This window comes from Natator depressus, chromosome 6 (assembly GCF_965152275.1).
Source record: "Natator depressus isolate rNatDep1 chromosome 6, rNatDep2.hap1, whole genome shotgun sequence".
Taxonomy (NCBI): domain Eukaryota; kingdom Metazoa; phylum Chordata; order Testudines; family Cheloniidae; genus Natator; species Natator depressus.
Genome location: NC_134239.1, coordinates 62,818,512 through 62,841,238, shown reverse-complemented (window position 1 = coordinate 62,841,238; position 22,727 = coordinate 62,818,512). Strand labels below are relative to the sequence as shown.

General features: G+C 41.9%; 1 protein-coding gene across 3 annotated transcripts in view; it reads right to left on the bottom strand.

Annotated features, from left to right (window-relative positions):
• RAD51B (RAD51 paralog B) overlaps positions 1-21,864 on the bottom strand; it is a 591,188-nt gene extending 569,324 nt beyond the window's left edge. For all 3 annotated transcript variants that reach the window (XM_074955518.1, XM_074955519.1, XM_074955521.1), the window contains exons 1-5: positions 21,809-21,864; positions 18,920-19,013; positions 17,989-18,102; positions 14,192-14,308; positions 4,664-4,800 (exon numbers count right to left, since the gene is read on the bottom strand). In XM_074955518.1, the coding sequence (XP_074811619.1) occupies positions 4,664-4,800; positions 14,192-14,308; positions 17,989-18,102; positions 18,920-19,003 (452 nt within the window). In that variant the 5' untranslated portion in view covers positions 19,004-19,013; positions 21,809-21,864. The remainder of the gene's footprint in view (positions 1-4,663; positions 4,801-14,191; positions 14,309-17,988; positions 18,103-18,919; positions 19,014-21,808) is intronic.
• Between the last annotated feature and the right edge of the window lie 863 nt (positions 21,865-22,727).

The window sequence follows — 22,727 nt, the reverse complement described above, 5'->3', positions numbered from 1 at the left end:
CAAGAGAGGGCATCCCTCCCCGCTCTCTTCTGTTTGTCAAAGTGGAACAGAGCTTCGGCGTCTTGTTCAACTCATTATTAACCCAAGGCCCTGTCTAGAGCAGGGTAAAAGCATTGTTTTTTTCACATTGCCTGTTCAGCGCTTCGACAGAAGGTGTTAAGTGATGCCTACAAACATTAAAATATATTTGCTAACATGTACATTGGTTCTAAAACACCACTATTTTCTTACTCTGGATAGGACACTCTTCATAAGGAGTGATGTTATCATATGGCAGCCATTCAGTGAGTGGTCTGGATGAAAGATTTGCTGGCTTCAATCCACCTCCTAAAGGAAAGGTGTCCACATCACAAAAAACACCAGTATGATTAATCTAAAATGACATCTGTCCTGGCAATTTCAGGGAGATGTAGTTAATGTTTGCACAGCACAGTGTAGGTGCAAAGTTCTGTAAGAGCTAAGGATTACTATTCATTATGAGAGGCCAAGGACTGAAAGGAGCTTAATTGTATTCCCTGAAGATCAGGGTTGAGGCATTTTACCCAGACAGGGTGGAAAACCTCACAATGCCTTTGGCTTTGGTTTCCAGTGATTTTATCCAGTGTTTTTCACAAACCATAAACATAGATAAAGAAAGAACAAACAGAGAACATGCTTTTCCTACACTCAGTAGACAAATATAGTACAGATTCCTCAGTCACTAACTGGTTACTTTTGTACTGAACTGCTACAAAAAAATAAGAGCGTAACTGAAAACAACTTTAGTTTACTGTATTAACAGAGATGCTTTCATCTACCTGTTCTAGTGACAGCTTGTTGATGAAGATGCAGAATATCCACTGCATTGATATGGCTTTTTATTATGATTTATTATTAAGTTTATTTATTACAATTTTATTATTATTTAAATTATGATTTTAAATTATGCAAACTGCTGCAGAAACTTGCAACAGTGCATTGCTTAGGTACCCAATCCTGGATGCCAGGGCAATGGAACTCTGCAGGGGATCCAGGTGAAGGTGGCTGGGGCTCAGCAGTGGGAGTCTGGATGTGGGGAGATGGAGCTCATCAGCGGGGTCTGGGTGTGGGGGGCTTAGTGGGAGGGGTCCAGATTTACGGGGGTAGGGTTTGTTAGGGTTTGATGAGCCTGCTTAACAGGGGAGCCCCAACTGCTGCCGAGGGGAGGCTGCATGCCAGGCTCCCACTTCCCCCTAGCCCCTTTTCTTCCCTATTTCATTCCCCTCACCCATTGCCCCATCACCCTCCCCTCACTCCCACATTTCCCTTCCCTATTCCACCTCCCCTTCCTTCCCCACTGCCTCTTCCCCCTTGCCCCTCACCCCCACTTCTCCCATTTCCCCCACCCTCCCTTATCCAGCCCCACCACAGTCACTCACTATTGCACAGAAAACAGGAAGGCTCTCAGCACACAGAAGTGTATGACTGGTACTAGGACCCAGGAGGTGGCGTTCAGCTCCAGTTCAGTATCCCTGAGACTCAGCCTCCTTCAGCTGGGCAGCTCTGCACTTGCAGAAATGAGGGGGGGACAGTGGCACATAACCTTGTGTACGCCCCCTTGCCTCACCTCTGTTTGGGGGAGGCAATCCCCCCCAAAACGGCACCCATGGTCATCCCCCCACGTGGCTTCCCTTTGCTTCCCTGCCATTTTCTGCAGGGAAGCACAGGAATTGTGTGGGGGGAGGGGCATTTTCTGCAGGCACACAGTCCCGCAGAATTCCCCCAGGAGTAAGTTAAGGGTTGGCCACCCAGAGAGTTAGTACTCCACAAGCTGGGGTGTAAATCTACAGCCCACAAACCTGCAAGTGGACTTTTCTACCATGCACTAAAAACTCCCTAGTGCACTTTGTTTAAACAGTAGTATGTCAAAGTGCACTAACTTTTAGTGCATAGTAATATGGCCTACATCATGGTCAGTTGTGGGCAGCAAACTAGTGCACTGTAGATTTACACTCCAGCCTGCCATGCACTACCATGTAGTCGCGGCACCAGCACTGGGACAGAGCTCCAGAAGGGGAGAGGCTCTAAGCGCTGGTGCACTGTCTACAGTGCCACTTTACAGCACTGAAACTTGCAGTGCTCAGGGAGGTGGTTTTTCACATCCGTGTGAGAAAGTTGCAGCATTGTGGGGGCGGTGCCTGAACTAAGTCTTTCACACCATCTGATCAATTCCTAACCAGAAAGACAAAAAGAATGTCTCAAAGGGGCGAGGGTGGGGGAGTTAGCCAACTGCCTATGAGTGTCTTTTTCATGAAGCATGGACCAAAGCCTGTGGCACAGCAGATACAGTATATACTTCCATTTCCCCTATTCCTAAAATACAGCAGGGCTATGAACATTATCCTTGACTTTCTGATACAGTGAATTTTTGTCTAGATAAAGAATGACAGGTAAGGTTTTCCCTGCTTATCTATTTGTTAAAAATTATTATTAAATATGCTTGATATTTGCCCTTTTTCACCTGACATTTCTAGAACAGATATGTTAAAGTGAATTTTGGGAAGGACTGAATTCCACTTTTATAATGGTACATATTTACACTCAGTACTACATATGATCTTCAGCTCTCTGTGGATTTTCCATGCATGTCAATGTGAGGTTTGAGCAAAGATCAAATGTAGATTATGGCCTGTCTGTAGTAAAAAAAAAAAACTTCTAAATACCATTAGTCTCTGTTAAATCACATTTAGCATTGGTGAGTGGAAATTATATTCTCACATTTAGAAACAATGCTATTTCTGAAGTGTTTCTCTCCCTTCCCCATCCTCCTCTCTCTTTCTTTCCCACTTCCATATCTGTGTGTTTGTGTGTATGTGTGTCCCATTTTTCCTTTCTTCATTCTGCATTTGCATCACTGCAGCAACTGCAGCCTGCACTGGGCTTCACTCCAACCCCATTCCCCACCCTCCGACAGGATGATCTGCAATGAAAGTCAGTGCTTATATGCAACTAGTCATCGTCCAAGTTAGCACATTAATATTAATAGAGGCAGTGGAATTCATACTTCTCAGTGCAACTATTTCAGACCATCTGTCGACTCAGAAAGACAACACTGCATCAGTTTGCACTAATTTCAAACATCTGCAAGGTTAACCTGACAACCATAGGGGCTAGAACTTTACTGTTACACTTCCTGGGAGTACCCAGAGTTGAGAGGCACTTTGCTACCATCTGTCCTTGCCATGGGTCAGCTCCTTACTCCACCAGCCACTGGCAACACTCCCTTCTAGGCCTTGCTCTCTCTCTATAGGTTAATGATTAGAGTGTGCCTATCCTCAAGCCCTCCAAGCACCTCCCTGGAGTGTTCAGCCCCAGGTCTACTGGACACTTGCAGTGTTCACAGATTTGCTGCTTCCAAAAAAACCAGTGCACCTCATCTTACCAGTTCCACCTCAGATCACTGCTCCGCTTAACACACAGCACTTAGATTTTTTTTTAGTGAAATCAAGTATGAGTTTATTTAATAAAGCATAGAGATTCAAGTAATAGCAAGTAGAAGCATTGGAAACAGTTACATATAAAACAAAATCATAGCATGCATTCTAGACCTAGACTTAATTAATAAGATACTCTCCTGTCTTGCAGAATATTACTCTCCCAACACCATTGCAACATTTCACAGACAGATTAGTTGTGACCCTCCTTTCATGAGACAGACACACTGTCAGCTTGCCTCCTAGGTGAAGGATCCTGTGTGTTTCCTTGTACCCAGATATAGACCCTAACAATCCTTTGTCAATTTCCTCTCCTATCAATTTCACACTCTCCTCTCTTGCCTGTGGCTCAATATGCAATTAGGCCTATATTGTGATGCATACAATACACAGAAATGACCCGACAAGGAGAAAGGTGACTGCTGCCTCCTGACTGAAAGGAATTTTCTGAGGTATGTGACCTGCCTTAATGCCAACATCCTAAGAACATAGATTTTAATATAGCATATGCCTTAAATATTATCTATACATACATTTCACAATGATTATGTCAACCAGTGGGCTATTGGCTCTCAGTAGAGACTGCACATACCACTCTTTGGTGAACAATTATGCACATATCTGACCCATAGATCCCTGTAAACCCCTGTGCACTCCCTGTGCCTTCTGCCAGTTGGCACCAAGACGTATCTAGGTCACACTTTTTCCTTTTCCTTTTTTCTTTTAAATGAAAACTTGAGATGCTGGAGATCTGAGTCACATAAATACACATATTTCAGATGCTGAAGAGTCAGGCCACATGAAATACATCAACAGCAGCACATCCAGTACACAGGCCAAGTTCCTGAAACCTCTTATCTAGAAGATCTAAGTGGGTCATTTTTATTTCTCTCCTATATTCAAAAGATTCATTTAGTGAAACTCTGCCTCCCAAAAATTTCCCTGCTAACTCCAGAAACTAATATGCAAAAGGAAAAAAATTGGACATGTAGTTTTTTAGTTGCAAACTTTATGATATATTATGGGGCAATGTACAGTGAATATATCAGAAGTCACAGACTATGCAGTTCAGCTTCCCCATTTGCAAAATAGCTCCCTACCTCACAGAGATGTGACGCTTAATTAATTAACGCTTGGAAAACATTTTAAGGCTGTGTGATGAAATGTGCTAGAGAAACTGAAAGTATTATTTTAGAACATATACTTCTTACCTTTCAGCACCAAATGCAGACTCTGTGTCAATGTATATGACAGCCCCATCTAGTCCTCCCATGCTGATAGGCAGAGTAGCCAGTACACTCATCATAAGACAAAACTGAGTTTTGCCACAACCTGCTGGGCCAGTTACCTAAAAAGAAAAGTATTCATATAAACTAGGGGTGTTACACTCATTGGGAGAAAGGGCCTAATTACAGCCCATGGGTCAGAATAAGCAGTTAGGACTCCTTGCACCCCTCTTCAATTTACAACACAGTTCCCACTGATATCAGCGAGGAGTTTACACAAAGGTTCGGTATGGCCTTTATGTGGTAACTAAATTTGTCATTTTTTATTTGTTCATTATTGTCATATTCAGTATCACTCGATGAGAAAATACACCCAGCTTTAGGACTAGTGGTATTCCTGCCTTTTGTTTCACTTCTTTCCCATCTTCCTTTTTCTATTTCTCTCCCTCTGCTGTGTCACCGTGAGTCTCTTATGTTCTTCCCTCTGCATTGCCTTCCCTGCAACCACTCCCAGTTCTCTTCCCTATGGGCTTCACTCCTATCCTCTTTGCCTTTCCATCTCTTAAATTGATCAGCAACAAAATAATTACTGTCGTTACAGAAGTTCCATAACTGAGTTTTAGAACTGACATTCCAGTGAGATTATAAAGGCAGTCAACGTGTTCACAACCCGAGTCACTGTTTCAGACAGACATCACTACATCAGTTACACTCAGGTCACATTTGGAAGCCACCACATATGTATATCAAGCAGCCTGCAGCTGGTCAGAGGGCTATATGTTTGACACTCCTGGTCTAAAGAAATAGGGATGCATAATAGGTTAAAATCAGGGTGGATAAAAATCAATGGTTTTAAAAAAAAATCAGATTTTTTTAATTTAAACTGGATTTTTTTGATAAAATGCTTTTTGTGGAAAAAACCTATCTAAAGTTAGTTTTAACTAAGATACATTATAGCTCAAAGATATCTCATCATGGAATAGGGATTATAAATTCTATGAGACAATATAGTCATGTAATGTTTAAGAGAAGTTTTGTAAAGGAGTTCCAATAGTTCATGGATTAGGGACCCAATCTTATGGGGTTCCAGGAGCTTCTGTATAGATTATTTAGGTTAATCTTTCTATCTACCCAATGGGACTCAGTGCTCAGTCTAGAAGATACCATCAGAGATGCTTAGTTTTGCAGTTCTCAAACTGTGGATTTGTCTCTCCAGAGATAACGTGCTTGATAACAGCAAAAATGTTTTAAAATAAATAAATAATATATAGAGGTGAGAAATAACAGACGTCAACCCTATTGTCCCTCTGCAAATTTGTCTACACAGAGTCAATCCCGTACCTCTCTCTAAAAGTGCAAAGTTTCAAAAAGTTCAATGAATAGAAAGATTGTTGGGGGCGGAATAGATCTGGACAAGGAGAAGAAGCCTGGAGATAAATGTGGGAAGGGAGGGACAGGCAGTAGAAACAAACGTGAAACTGTTTGAGCAGCATATTCCAGAAGTCTTGAGGTCCTTCTGAGTGTAGTCTTCATTGATTTGAGATCTACTATATGCCATTCTCTCACTAAAAGGGAAAACCCATATTGGCAGCAGGCCATAAAAGAGACCCAGTTTGGGAATATTTTAATGAAGTTCCTCTACCTGCGGGTAAAACAGGCATGCATGCAAAATGCAAACAGTGCAACAAAGAAATGCAAGGCCTGGTTGCCCGAATGAAACAACATCATGAGAAGTGTTCCTTCTCAGGAGGACACTGCGTTGAAGATGATGAAAGGAACATGTCTGAACATGCAGGATCTTCAGGTTGGTAAACTTTTGTGTTTCATACTTCTTTCTTAAGGATTGCCTGCCTTCCTTCTGGACTATTCTTGAATTCTCATGTTTGAGCAAAAAATATAGTTGTTACTCTATGGTACTATCATTTTAGATGCAGCTGTGATAAAAAATAAATAGCTGAAATAGGCAGATCTTCCTTTTCCAATTTGACCTTTAAAGTAGTACTGAGTGTCAGTGAATGCAATGAGTAATACTAAATGAGCAATATGGTAATAATAATTAAATAATTGCATTGACTTATTTTGTTTAGGAGAATCCATCCTCAACATACAGGATTGTGAAGACTATCCACCTTCAAGATCACCATCATTTTCTATAGTTTCAGAGTTATCTGCCAACTATAGTGTTTCAGTCACATCATGTAGGACACATAGCCACAGTATACCACCTGTGGCAAAACTCCATCATCCAGAAACAACCATAGATAAGTTTGTGATAAGAACCAGTAGATTACAAAGAGGTAATTGATGAAAAAATTGCCCAGTTTGTTTATGCAGCAAACTCTCCTTTCCATATGACGGAGAACCCACACTTCATTAACATGTTTCTGTCATTAAGACCAGGATACAGTCCACCCACACAGAGCAGATGTCGCAGGCAAATTGCTAGATAAAGTGTATGAAAGAGAAATTGAGCAGTGTGCAAAAGGTCTAGAGGATGAAATTGTTAACCTGAATCTTGATGGGTGGAGCAATGTCCACAATGATCCTGTTGTATGTGCTTGTGTGTCAACAGAAGAAAGGAATGTCTTCCTTACAGAAACAATTGATACATCAGGAAATGCACACACAGCAGAATACTTACAAGAAGTAGCAGTAAAAGCTATAACAAACTGTGAAAAAAAATTCCAATGTCTAGTACGCAGCTTGGTCACAGACAATGCTACAGATGTATCCAAGATGAGAAGAAATTTAGAAGAGAGTCTCAAGCTAATTACATACGGTTGCAGTGCTCATTTGATTCATCTTTGATTTGCCAAAGACTTCAGTGTTCCAGAAATAAAGGCTAATGTTGCTGAAATGGCAAAATACTTCCATAACAACCACTTTGCAGCAGCTGCTCTGAAAAAAGTGGGAGGAACCAAGCTAACTCTCCCACAAGACGTGCGATAGAACTCAACAGTGGACTGTTCTGAGCACTGTATCAAGAACTGGCCTAATCTGATGACAAGTTGTGAACAAAATCGGGAAAAAATAGATGGCACTGTGTCACAGGGTCTGTGCCGGCACTCCCACTTTTGTGCCTGCACCCTGTGTTTAGGCTGGTACAATAAAGAGTCCCACCACCTTCTTCAGTGGTTTCACCTTTGTGTCTTTATTTACAGTGTTCTTGTGCAGTCCTGGATTCCCCCAACAACAATCACACTACAGACCCCTCCCAGGGTCTTCTGGCCCTTGAGGTTCCTTCCAGTAGGTAAGGAGACAGGGAAACAGCCCTCCTGTCTCCTCCCAGGCCACCCCCTCACTGAGGTTTTCCCAGGGCTTTTATAGCCGTCCCAGTCCTTAGCCCAGCTGTTCCCACTCAGCCCAGCTTGTTGCTCTGAGCTAGCCCTCATTAGGGCTTACAGCTGCATACCCATGTCTCCCTACCTGGCCTTTTGACCAGAGAGCCGTCTGCAGCCAGCATTTTGGCAGGGCTTTAAAGGGGGTTTTACCCCTGCCCTGCCACACACTATAACAGCCAAAGTTTTCAACATTGGGCTTAAGAACCATGTTGAGTACCCTGAAGCCTATTTCTGTAGCCTTGAACAAAATGAAGGGAAATAGCTGTTTTATTACTGACCCTGTTGAAATCTGGAAGGAACTGAGTGAGATCTCAAAAAGAGAAATATGCAATGACAGAGTTAAATTACAAGCATTAAAAAAACGAATGGGACAAGCTCAATCTCCAGCTCATTTTCTTGCAAATATTCTCAGTACTCGGTACCAGGGTCAAACCTTAACTGCTGAAGAAGAGGAGTTGGCTATGACATGGACATCCAGCAATCATCCCTCCATAATGCCAACTATAATAAACTTCAGAGCTAAGGGTGAACCATTCAAGAAATATATGTTTGCTGATGCTGTTTTAAAGAAAGTCACACCAGTGAACTGGTGGAAGTCACTTAAGCACTTGGATTCAGAGACTGTTGAAGTGATAATCTCACTTTTAACAGCGGTAGCTTCTTCTACCAGTGTAGAAAGAATATTTTTTCCTTTGGACTAATTCATTCCAAACTGAGAAATTGTTTGGGACCTGAAAAAGCAGGAAAGCTTGTTTTTCTTTTCCAGATTATTGGCAGAGACTTCGGGGTTTTTCACCTTCCTTTGCCGCATAGGGTACAGGTCACTTGCATGTTTAAACGGCGGATTCTCTGTAACTTGAAATCTTTAAATCATGATTTAAGGACTTCTGTAACTCAGCCAGAGGTTGTGGGTCTATTACAGGAGTGGGTGGGTGAGGTTCTGTGGCCTGCGATACGCAGGAGGTCAAACTAGATGATTATGATGGCCTTCTGGCCTTAAAGTCCATGAGTTTGTCTTTTTTTAAGCTTGGTTTTGAAATCAAGAGTCCGCCCCGATAACAGAGATTTCAGAACTACAACAGTATTTAATGTGTCTGTACTTTTAAAAAAATGCACTTTTCTTTTTCAGTACATTATATGTTATTTTCCCTGGCACATCTGAACAGGGTTGGGGGGGGGGCCTTGCGGGGGGTGGGAGATTAATGGAGGAGAAGGCAAGGTCTTGAGGAGGTAATTCTCCTTCAGAGTTACCCAGGGGATTAAACATTCAAATAGCCACAACCAAATTTCTGCTCAAACGATTTGGTCAAAAGTTCTGATATTTGACCACAAAATTTCAGTTATGATTAATTTCTAACCTAAACCCCACTGGTGATTTGGAAAAAGGTGTCAGAGCCAGAACAGTGTAAATCATTTGCCTCTGGCACTCAAAAAGCAAGGACAAGATTTGGCTGTAGAAGATACCACTGACATCCTCTCATGATTCATGTATTCAAATTCTAAATTTCAAACCACAATTGCTGTTGCATAGCATAAGAGGAATGGGAAGGAAAACAGCAAAAGCTTTACCCACACCAACTGGGAAGAAACATGCTCCAAGAAACATGCTTTGTGAGGACTTCTCCCAGGCTTGAACCAACCGTCTAAAAGCAAAAGTATCCCAAGTGCAACATTCAGGTCAACTGTGCCGTGGCCCAAGAAGTTCTAGTATGTTGCTCACCGGGGTGCTCATTTTAATAGAGGAGGTGCAGATCAGAGAGATTAAAGGTTGCAGGATCACTTGACTTAATACAGAGTACTGTAGACTGGGACCTGAACTCTTTGTAAGCTTCACCTCCATAATGAAGCAGCAGCAATAGAATGCGGATAGACTTATACTAACACCTATATTAATACTAAACGAAGAAGAGTTGCAGTCTTGTCAACTCTTGAGATTTTGTTGAAAGTCTCATGATATCTGGTGTTTTTCTTAAAGCCCCAGGTCCTGCAGTCAAGTGATTAAGTGAAAAGCTCAGCTTTTGCTGTTTTGGAGATTACTTTAAATAAAAACCAATGTTTTACTATGCTTGTGAAGAAAAGCCTGAAAAAGTGACCCAAGTGCTCCCTAAAGATTCAAAACCTAGAAGGCAAATAAAAAGAGCCCTATATTTTCTTTCATAAATTTCATGATTTCAAGCCAGTCTCATGATTTTCTGGGGCCCAACTCGTGATTTTTTAACGTTTAGGAGTGCAATACTGACAACATAATATAATTACCCTGGAGCAGCAATGCAGCCAAGGCCAGCCTACTGCTGTAGAGCAGATTCCAAGTGCAATTCCAGTCTAAGCTAATAGGTGTCTCTTTTGAAGACATGTACTTCAGCATGTCATGTAGTCAGTACTATAATGCATAGATTTAATGTACTGTAAGTACCTGCATTAGGCAATGTGATAATTAACCCAACCGGAAAGTGGCCCTAAAGATCTACAAAACGTTTAAATAATTTTCCAAAACTGTACATCTGTATTCATGTCCAAAAGAGCATTCTCCGAGCCCACCTTAGAAAATGTATGCCTTTGGCACAAAATGGACCCATCATTTGCTACTGCAGCAGCACTTTGTGCATTCAGATAAAGACCAAAAATGAATATCAATGACTTCTGGTCCTAAATTCTGTAACTCTGTGACGCAGAATTCATAACTTAGTCTCTTAACTTAGTCTCTTAACTCAAGCAAAACTCCCATTGACTCAGTAGCCACCACTTGTCTTTAATCTCTTTCTTAAGCAAGGTCAAAGATAATAGCTAGCCAATTCCATCAAAACCTAATCTCTGCTAATATCTAAAAGCCCTCCTTCAGGTGAAGGTATGGCCTGGAGAATGTATTGGTCAAGCTGAATGACAGTCACTTTATGGCTGAAGGAAAAAGACAAGCATCCAAGATAATGCTATTAAATCTATCAGCAGCCTTTTATACTGATCATGAGGTACTTCTAACTCACTTACAGGAACTCAGCATGATGTAGAGTCACATTAAGCTGTTTTTGCTCATTCCTCTTAGACAGATCCCAGAACCATGACAGGTATTTTTTCCTTCTCCCTGAGTGCTCACTTATACAATCCTTCATAGCTCACTCCTGTCACCTCTCATTCACAATCACAGTGGAGATTGGGAGATACCAGTGGCTCCAGTGTCATCAATAATCTGATAAAAGGTAGCTCTGCAATCTCCTTCTCAAACATTTATAGTGTTGAATTCACCAACTGTCCCAGTGTCTGGTGGAAACTAAAATCTGGATGAAAAGCATTGATTTAACCCAGGTGAGCAACCACAGTTACTGCTAGACAGAGAGAAGTATTTTCAGGAATTAAGTGCTCATCCACTATTGAGGGCATCTGCATAGTCTCAAGATCCCATCTGACTCTGTGCTAGTTCTATCTGCCCAAAGAGCAGCTGTTTCATCTTTAGCCAGCCATGAAACATTGCTCTTTTTCCCTAATGCAGTCTAAGCCACAGTGATGATCACTTTCAGGCAGGATTGTGCAACATGACCCCCTTATGGCCAGTTATCAACACAGGTATCAATACCCACATCTGAAAAAACCTTCATTAATTCAATGAGGGACAAAATAAATTCACAAGATAACCTCTTGAGCAGCTCTATGGAGATAAACTGTACATCAGTCTACACCTGGAGCAGAAAGAAAACAGGTCTCTTTCATGTCTCTAAGGTCACAGCCCCAACCCTGTTATATAAGCATTTACTGAAGCAGAAACCACTATAGTTTAAGTTGCAATACTGTTTTCATTCCAGCCCATTTTCACTTATTACTTTCATGCTTCAAAGGTGATTTCTTTTTAAGTTTGAGCAAAAACAGTTCAGTCATGTTGAATTATGAAGAGTGGAAAAATATACTTTCCCCTGTGATAAAAGAATTTTTGCAATCTTCTTATTTGTACAGCTCTACAACCACAATGTCTGAGTTGAAATTTGAAATTTGGCATGGAAATGGCCCTTACTGAGTGGAAGTGACTGTCAGTGATCCAGAGAAAATTGGTTTGGACTTGATTGAGCTCTGAGCATTTGAAAATTACATACCGAGTAGTTGGGTTTTTAACTTACTTCAAGTGCATCGAATCTAGTCAAATATATTGTGGGTTCCTATGCAATTTAAAGTGCTTAGGAGGCCTCCCTTAGCATCTTGGCAGCTTAAAAAAAATGCAAGGGTTGAAAGAGGGCTCCTACACACTTTGTGAGGTGTGCAGGGGTTAAGGAGAGCAGGCATTTGGATACTTAAGTGATGGGCACAGTATAAGAAGATAGATGGATCTTGAGCAACTTGTAATCTGTCTATCTAAGATATTTATGGGTTGAGACAAGAACATAAGAACGGCCCTACTGGATCAGACCAAAGGTCCATCTAGCCCAGTATCCTGTCTTCCGACAGTGGCCAGTGCCAGGTGCCCCAGAGGGAATGAACAGAACAGGTAATCATCAAGTGATCCATCTCCTGTCGCTCATTCCCACCTTCTGGCAAACAGAGGCTAAGGACACCATTCCCGTCCATCCTGGCTAATAGCCATTGATGGACCTATCCTCCATGAATTTATCTAGTTCTTTTTTTAACCCTGTTATGATCTTGGCCTTCACAACATCCTCTGGCAAGGAGTTCCACAGGTTGACTGTGCGTTGTCTGAAGAAATACTTCCTTTTATTTGTTTTAAACCTGCTGCCTATTAACTTCGTCTGGTGACCCCTAGTTCTTGTGTTATGAGAAGTAGTAAACAACACTTTCTTATCTACTTTCTCTACACCAGTCATGATTTTATAGACCTCAATCATATCTCCCCTTAGCCGGCTCTTTTCCAAGCTGAAAAGTCCCAGTCTTATTGATCTCTCCTCATACGGAAGCCATTCCATACCCCTAATCATTTTGTTGCCCTTTTCTGAACCTTTTCCAATTCCAATATATATTTTTTGAGATGGGGAGACACATCTGCACACAGTATTCAAGATGTGGGGGTGTACCATGGATTTATATAGAGGCAACATGATATTTTCTGTCATATTATCTATCCCTTTCTTAATTATTCCCAGCATTCTGTTCACTTTTTTGACTGCCAATGCACATTGAGTGGATGTTTTCAGAGAACAAGGTCACTAGAAGTGCTTACCTCAGCCCCTGAATGATTCAAAAGGTACAAAAAGTTTAAGGGAGCAATTTGTGTGCACCTTATATTGCCAAATTCTGTCATTACACATTACTACAACATTGCAAATTGCAAATTACAGAATGTATATCAATTACTGGCAACTTTTTGCAAGACAGCATGGTTTCTAAGTACTAGATAACGAAGCTCTATCTTAACACACACACAGGAAATGCCATGCAAAAAGCTCTGTTAAGAAAACTTTAAAGTTAAACTTAAAAGTCAGAAAGTGACAAAGTTAAGGGTTTACATACAACTTTAATTCTGTCCTGTTGTGTATACACATTACAATCCAGTCTTTAATTACATTATCATATGTATTTTTCAAATAATAAAGTTATAAAATTTTTTTTACAGCCTTAGCTACACATGATCCTCCTTATAAAAATAATTTTCATCCTTGCATTCTTACACTTCTGTTTGTTGTAATGGTCCATTATATCTTTAGTAACTTAGATAGGTAAACTAAGGTAGGCAGAGAAAGAGTGACTTGCCAAGGTCACATGACAAGTCAATGTCAGATCAGGAATAAAATCATGATTTCAAGTCTTGAGCTCTAACCAACAGATATGCTATGGTCCTATTCTATCACGTTACAAAATTACATTTGACTAACTGTTTACAAAATTTAACTTTCCTCAGTGGAAAGTGTCAGCGAGTGGTGCATTCATATTACAAAAAATATGAAGTGTTTATCATTTATGACCATTAGGAGAATTTTCAAACAGCAATTTTTTAAGCAGAAAAGATAATCGCAAACATCTCTTAAATATTGTTGTCCTACCTACCTTGAAAAGTGAAAGCAAAATATATTTAACATACTGTACGAGTGAAGAGTCCCACATATACATTTTAGACTGAAAGCTCTTTGGGTCAAAAACTGTCATTTATTATACATTTATATAATGCCCAAATGGACCCCCACTAAAGGTTGTGGCATTTAGGCGCTACTGCAGTAAAAACTGTAAATATTAATTTTACCTCTGTGAGGGATCCACAGGCCACTCCACCATGCAGGGCTTTATCCAAACCATCTAGGGTAGTGGATAAGAAGGCTGAGGATGGATTGATAGCCCTTTTCACTTTCATCTCATAAGCCTATAACAGCAAAAATTAACACACACACACACAAAAGGTTTTATTCAGCTGGCAAGAGAAATTTCTGGCATTTGCTCCCCAACAATCTAGCATGATTTAATACTTGCCCACAAGTTTACTGTTCAAATCCTAAACTATATTCTCATCCTTCCCTGTGTTCTTTCTTCACCTGAGTCTCCACCACACTTAAATGCAGACACCACTAAATAGATTTAAAGGAGTTTATTGTATACACTGAGGCTTTTGCACTCTAGCTTTGAACTTTTCTCCCACATCACAATGTCAAATTATAAAAAGCACTTTACAATAACTTTGCAAAAGTGATTTTTTTTTCCCCCTGGCCAACACGTGCTGCTTTTGATCTGCCAAACTACTACTTTTGAACATGGAAATACTAACCCTGTGGTCAGCAGAGCTGTGCAAAGCATTCACAGTGAAACCCAAAACCAAGAATTTGGCTGATTTTGAACTTGGCATCTCAAAACCATTCGAGTTCACTGAAAGGTTCATTATGATTTGTAAACTGTTTGAACAAGCCTAGGTCAATACCAGAGCCTAGCATAGCTTTTGGGTTTTGTGAGCCTGATCTAGTGAGTATGGCACCGGACTGGCAGGAAATTTGTGTTCTTCTTCCAGCTGACTTAAGATATGAGGCCAGTCACTCACCCTTTTTTATGCCTCAGTTTCCCCATATACTGGACAGCAGGCTTAACCAGTTAATATTTGAAAAGAACTTGGAGATCCTCAGCCAAAAGGTTCTAGAGAGTGGAACTGTACCAAGTATATGAAAAACATCTGTTTTGATCTTTTCAGGGCACAAAACACCACAAAGCAAAACTGGCTCCAGTGACATCCTGATGGATTTGGGTTCAGGTTAAATTGGAAAAAGGAATTCATGGAGTGATAAGGAATTTGCACACATTTTTTCATTAGTACAAAATTAGGCTTTTTTTAAACGATGACATTTTACACTAGCTGTGGATCTGCCTCATATAGATTTTAATGTCAAAAGGGATCATTATGATAATCTAATCTGACTTCCTGCATAACATAGGCCATAGAATTTCATCCAATAGTTCCTGTATTGAATCTAAGAAATTGTGGCTTTGCTAACATATCTTTCAGAAAGACATTCAGTCTTCATTTAAAGACTCCAAGTGAAAGAGAATTTACCACATCCCTTAGTCTGTTCATTGTTAAAAATTTTCCATCTTATTTCCCCTTTGAATTTTTTTTGACTTCAGCTCCAACCACTGGATCTTGTTATGCCTTTGCAGGCTCAATTAGAGTTTTCTAATATCAGATATCTTCTCTCTTTATAGGTACTTCTTGGCCACAATCAAATCACCTCTTAACTTTCCCTTTGATGAACTCAATAGATTCAGCTCTTTAAGTCTCCCATTCTGAGTGGAATTTTCTAGACCTCAAACCATTTTTGTTACTCTTTTCTAAATCCTCTCCAATTTTTCAATATCTTTGGGCACAGAACTCTAGTAGTATATCTGTATAGAACAGGGTTGAGCAAACTACGACCCAGGGGCCACATCCAGCCCTTCAGACGTTTTAATCCAGCCCTCGAGCTCCCATCAGGGAGTGGGGTCCAGGACTTGCTCCACTCCAGCGCTCCAGGCTGGGAGCGAGGTCGGGGGCTTGCCGCACTCCGTATGGCTCCTGGAAGCAGCGGCATGTCCCTGCTCTGGCTCCTACGCGTAGGGGCAGTCAGGGGGCTCCACATGCTCCTCCCGCCCCAAGCACCACCAATGGTTCCATGGAACCGCAGTCAATGGGAACTACAATGGGAGCTACAGGGGCAGTGCCTACGGACAGGGCAGCGCATAGAGCTGACTGGCCGTGCCTACGTGTAGCAGCCAGAGCGGGGACATGCTGCTGCTTCTGGGAGCTGCTTGAGGTAAGCACCACCTGGAGCTTGCACCCCAACCCCCTCCCGTGACCCAACCCCCAGTCCTGAACCCCTTGGTCCCACCCCAGAGCCCACACTCCCAGCGGGAGCCCTCACCCCATCCTGCACCCCAACCCCCAATTTCATGAGCATTCATGACCCGCCATACAATTTCCATACCCAGATGTGGCCCTTGGGCCAAAAAGTTTGCCCACCCCAGTATAGAACAATGTTGATACGACTATCACCTTCTTACCCATACTCAGTATTTCTGTTTTTTTCATTCAAGGATCACACTAGCCACAGCATCACACTATGAGTTCCTGTTCAGGTGCTTATCCACCAAGACCCCAAATCCTTTGCAGAACCACTGTTTGACAAAATACACCCCACACTTGTTGATAAAGATATTCAATAAGGATGGTCTGAAAACCAATCCCTGTGGGACCCCACTAGAAACACCCTCACCACTTGATGATTCCTAGTTAACAGTTACTCACTGAGATTTATCAGCCAGTTTTAATCCATTTAATATGTGCTATTTAGATTTTGTATAGTGCTAATTTTAATCTGAATTTTATGTGACACCAAGTTAAATGCCTTACAAAAGTTCATTATATTAGTAGTTACCTTTCACAAGGTTGCAAGTGTGGTTGATAAAATAACAATTTCATGTTCATTTGACAAGACCCGTTTTTCAAGAATACATGCAGATTGGCATTAATTATATTTCCTGCCTTTGCTGATAGAATCCCATATCAGCCACTGCATTATTTTTTCCTCGGATCAAGGTCAGGCTAGCCAGGTCAGCCCATTTAACTTTTGAATACTGGCACAACATTGGCTTTCTTCCAGTCCTCTGGAACTTCCCCAGTTGCCCAAGATTTATTAAAAATTCACATTGATTATCTGGAGAGCTTCTTGGCCAATTCTTAAACTGCAGCAAAAGTTACCTGGACCTGCACTGTCTTGACACCCTGTTTTCTCTGCCCCATCTCCCCCTCCTGCCACAAGAGGGCTACCATCATTAGCATCTTTTCTTTCTGGCTGGAAGGACACAACAACAGTCTTATTCAGACATGTTCTCTTACAGTAGCCAAAATAATCCAGTCAACAGCAGTGCAGCCCACACCTCCTGTCTCCTTCCCTCCACTCTCACCAACTCTCTAACACCAGATGCATCACCTTCATGCCACTTCACATTCCCATTTGCCTAGGATGAGAGAATATGAGATTCTCCAAAATGAGCAGAACATAGCTTTAATGATCACTCTACTCTATGGCACTAACATTACTTTCCAAAAACCAGTTTCTATGGGCACTGATGTTCCTACCCTTCACCTACACTAATCAATGGCACTTTCAGTTGTAAGGCTCAGATTGATATTCTCAAAGGTAGGAAAGAATTCCTTATCTTCTTGAGCGGCTCTCAGCATACATACATCATTTGTAGGAGTGCTACTTATATCCTATTGTAATAACCTGAGCAACCTGCTTAAGCACTAAAATGCCTAGCTGAACTCACTGTATTCTGACAAGAAAATTTTCTTTTTATACACTTCTGAAGTGAGAAATTCATTGTCTTATGGATCTGAATTTAGCAATGAACACAGGCATAGCCTGACTTGATCCTTATAATGGAATCCCACTGTTTACATCTTGGATGGCACACCATCTCATTTTATTTGCAACAAACCTATACTACACTATACCCTTGCTAGGTAAAAGTAAAAGTGACTGTAGTCAGATTTCATAACAGAATCACCACAAGGATACTTACAGTCTGCATTTTGGGAGCACAAGCTAAGCTGACTTTGCAAAGAAGCTTCCGTACATTCCAATAACTTTGTCCAGTCACTTTCATTAGCTCCAAGAGTGAAAGACACAGAAAGTCCTGAAAGATGATTAAAAGGAACAGAGTTCAATCTGGGGACTGAAGGGGGAAAAGAGATTACATTCATTTAATATATTTATAAAGAATCAGTTCATATTCCAAATTCCCCCATGATACAATTGCACTGAAGACAATGGAATTATACAAGGCATTAATTCTGCCTCACATTTTAAAGGGCTGAGTGGGTGTGGGAGGGCGGAAGAAATTAAGTATTCAATTATTGTCATTTTGGGGTGGGATGAAACAACAATATTGCCTTCCTCACAAGCCTCTGCCTTAACTGAAAAATGATCACAGACCACCTCAAATGATGTCTCATCTTCTGATTATCAGACTTAGGGCCAGATCCTACAACTGGATTCATGTCAGAGGACTGCAGCCTCTGCACAGAGACCCTGGCTCTGCTTAGGGATCCATTCATACAGATATTTGCAGGATCTAGCCCTGAATCATCCTGTATCAGACAAAGTCACAGAACACCAGATTAACAACTCTGATTTGAGAAGAGAATGCGAAAACATCACTTTTAGTTTCACTTTAATATCACTTCCTTTTGTACTGTGTTGCTGTACGTGGTTAAACAGTTGTCTTGCTCCACCCAAGTGGCAGCTGAATTTCACTGGTGAGAGAAGTGATCTCTACATGACTTTAGGATCTTTGAGATGAAAGGCTCTATATAAATGTAAAGTATGAATTTGTTGGGAAGTTATATTTCTGCACACATTCAAGACTACACCTTTACAAGGCAACAGGCCATACATGTGTCAAAGTGCCACATAACCCAACATAAAATAAATCTATTAAGCGAAAGTCTCACCTGACAGGTATTGATCTGATGCCGACTCAACCTGTCACAAAGTTCCTGAGATAACCCTGCTCTTCTTAATTTCTTAGTGGCCATGCTCCCACATCTGGTGAACAGAAAAACAATCACACAGTACAGCAAAACAAATCTAGAAAAGCAGTTTGCAATACCAACAAACACAAAAACACACACTCTCTACTCTAAAGAATGGAAACATATCAGACACTACAAGTCTTTGTACTATTGGAGTGCGTAAGTGGTCACAGAGCAACTCCTGTTAAATAACAATTACTCACAAATAGCCAAATGCAAGGCCATGCACCTAGGAACAAAGAAAGTAGGTCATACATACAGGATTAGGGACTCTATTCTGAGAAGCAGTGACTGAAAGAGATTTGGTGGGGGGTCATAGAAGATAATCATCTGAACATGAGTTCCCACTGCAATGCTGTAACTAAAAGGACTAATGCAATCCTGGGATGTATAAGTAGGGTAATATCAAGTAGAAGTAGAGAGTATCTGGCACTGGTGCAACCACTACTGAAATAGTGTATCCACAATTCAAGGTTGCTGAGAAATTAGAGAGGTCAGAAAAGAGCCACAAGAATGATTAAAGGATTGGAAAACATGCCTCAGTGAGAGATTTAAGGAGCTTGATCTATTTAGCTTATGTAAGAGAAAGTTAAGGGGTGACTTGATCAGAGTCTGTAAGTACCTAAATGGGGAACAGAAATTTGATAATAGAGGGTTCTTCAATCTTGCAGGAAAAGGTATAACACAATCCAATAGGTGAAAGTTGAAACTAGACAAATTCAGGCTAGAAAAAAGGTGCATGTTTTTAACAGTGAGGGTAATTAACCATTAGACCATCTTTCCAGGGGTTGTGGTGGATTCTTTATCGCTTGCAATTTTTAAATCCAGATCAGTTGTTTTTCTTAAAGATATGATCTAGTTCAGCCACAGCTATTGGACGCGAAGAAGGAATTCAAGGAAGTCCTATGGCCTGTGTTCTGCACCTCAGACATGAAGATAACAATAGCCTCTTCTGGCCTTTAAATCTATTAATTAGCTGGGATATTACAACTGTACCATTTTTCAAGTTCTTTAATCTCTCAACCAGGGCATAAAAGATACCAGTATGCCTGGCAATTGAAAAGCAGATGTCACAGATCATCTAAAGCAACTATACACATTTGTCTTCCTATCTACACATATATTCAATCATTTTATTCTTTCACACATAATATCCTGGGGTTCATAACAAGGACTTCAAAGAGACTGGCTCTTCTGAACGTCCCTCAGGTATCCCACTGACCTTGATGCATGGTGGGTCAAGCCTTGGGGTTATGTTAGTATTGTGTGAATACTCATGCAGTGCAGAAACTATCAATGGAGTTCATTGTTATGTATCTCACTATAGGGTTTTAGAGCTCAAAACATACATCTTTGTCATTTGGCTGCCATGAAATTTTATTAAAGAGCTAAATTCCTCCTGCAACTACAGAGGATACATCTTTACATGTTCCAGTTCCTGCAGAGAAAGCAGTAAGCGTCCTGGAGATCGAGAAGAGAAGGTTCGTTGTAGAATAGGATTTGCAGGATGTTAAAAGGGCAGCCATGAAAAGAATTAAATTAGTAAATATTTTTTCATTTTAATATAACATCCACACACTCAGCGCATAGCTCTAGAGTAGCAACGGTCTCTCATGTCTCTCACATACTGCTCTTGCAAAACACATGTGTCTGATCAGATACTCTGTTACTTGTCTTTGTTTCAGGAAGAGAAGAAAACAATTAGTCACAGGAATGGTACCCATAACCCTTGGCACATGACATGGCACCAGACAAAGGGACAAGAGCTGCTTCCAAAGCAGCATAGAAGAAAAAAGAATGAAACAGATTAGCAGGGAGACAAGGAGGAAGGAAAATACTGATTGGGAGTTCCAGAAAGCCAAGATACTCTGAAAATTCATTGCCATGTTTGCATTGTGACATTAAGGTTTGTCTACAGGACTCATAATTCATCACAGATACAGCAGAACCTGTAGACAGGACTTAAGTGTTACTTCCACCATGTTATTTAACCCTACTCAGATGATGCTATGGTACAAAAATGACACGTGAGGCTATGGCTACACTACAGAGTTTACAGCAACTCAGCTGTGCTACTGTAGCACTGTTAGGGCAGACTCTCTAAGCCAAACGGAGAGTTCTCCCGTCGACTTCTTTACTCCAGCCAGAGAGCAGCAGTAGCTATGTTGGTGGGAGAAGCACTCCTGCAGACATAACGCTGTCCACACCGGCGTTTAGGTCATGTAACTTATGTCATTTGGGGGGTGGCTTATTCACACCCCTGAGTGACATAACGCATACCGAGGTAAACTGTAGTGTGTACATAGCCTCAGTTTAATCCCAGTTTCCACCAGCGGTGCTGCACCGATACTGAATTACAGGTCCTAATACTGCCAGTGCCGACAGGGTTTATGGCAAGGATCCTGCAACTGCATCACCCAGCTGTTCCCTCTCCTTTGTGAATGCTCCCAGAGGGGGGAGAGGCCTCCCCACCTACCCCCCACTTCTTGCATGGCCCAGAAGGCGGTAATGAGCGAGTCGCTCCACACACACACCCCAGCGCCCCCAAGAGAACAGGCGGGGGGGGGGCCGCCCCTCACTCTGCCCCGACTCCGCTTCCCCCGTGGGATAGTGCGGGGATGCCCCGCACACACACTGCAGGGGTGCAGGGCGCCCCGGGGCAGCCACGCTGCCTTCCCGCGCCGAGCCAGGCTCCCCCTGCCCCGCCCGGCGACTGCTGGCTGCAGCCCACTCCTCCTGCTCTGGGGCCGCCGAGCCCCTCCCCGTGGGCTCCACCATCCAACCGCCACAACAGCCCCGCGCCCTGACCTGGCAACTTTTTCAAAGTCTCCCACTTCCCCGAGTAAGAGGTGGAGCCACCGAGCAGCATCCAGGGTAGCGATTGGCCCGTTACCCTAAGCCACCGACCAATCAACTGTAGCGTTATGGTTCAGCCGAGCGCGGGGCGTGCTGGGAGGTGTAGTTCTCTGGGGAGGCGTGCGCAGTGAAGTGGGGGTATGAGGTGTGCAGGGGTTTTGCTCCTTGCAGTGTATCTAGAGTGGAAGGTACCCGCCCTGGCTTGTTTTCAAGGGGTGGAAGATAAGAGAATTCCTCTTCCCCCATAATTTCTTGGCTGTGGTTGTGTATATACAAGTACATGATGGTTTGAAGCTGCCCAGAGGCTCGGAATGTTAGAACTCAAGGGACCAGCTAAAGTCACTTTCCTTGTACAGACTGGTCAAAAGGCAGAGCTCACGCTACATACACTGGGAAAATGGAGGTACTTTTAAAATGGTGATTACTGTTACTTAGCATTAATATGCCTCTTTAATCTGAGGATCTCAAATTGCTTTACAAAGGTGGGTAAGCATTATTCCCATTTTCTGATGGGGGAGACTGAGATGTACAGAGTTTGAAAGGTTTCAGAGTAGCAGCCGTGTTAGTCTGTATTCGCAAAAAGAAAAGGAGTACTTGTGGCACCTTAGAGACTAACCAATTTATTTGAGCATAAGCTTTCGTGAGCTACAGCTCACTTCATCGGATGCATTTAGTGGAAAATACAGTGGGGAGATATATGTACATAGAGAACATGAAACAATGGGTGTTACCATACACACTGTAAGGAGAGCAATCACTTAAGGTGAGCTATTACCAGCAGGAGAGCCGGGGGGGGGGGGGGGGAGAACCTTTTGTAGTGATAATCAAGGTGGGCCATTTCCAGCGGTTGACAAGAACGTCTGAGGAACAG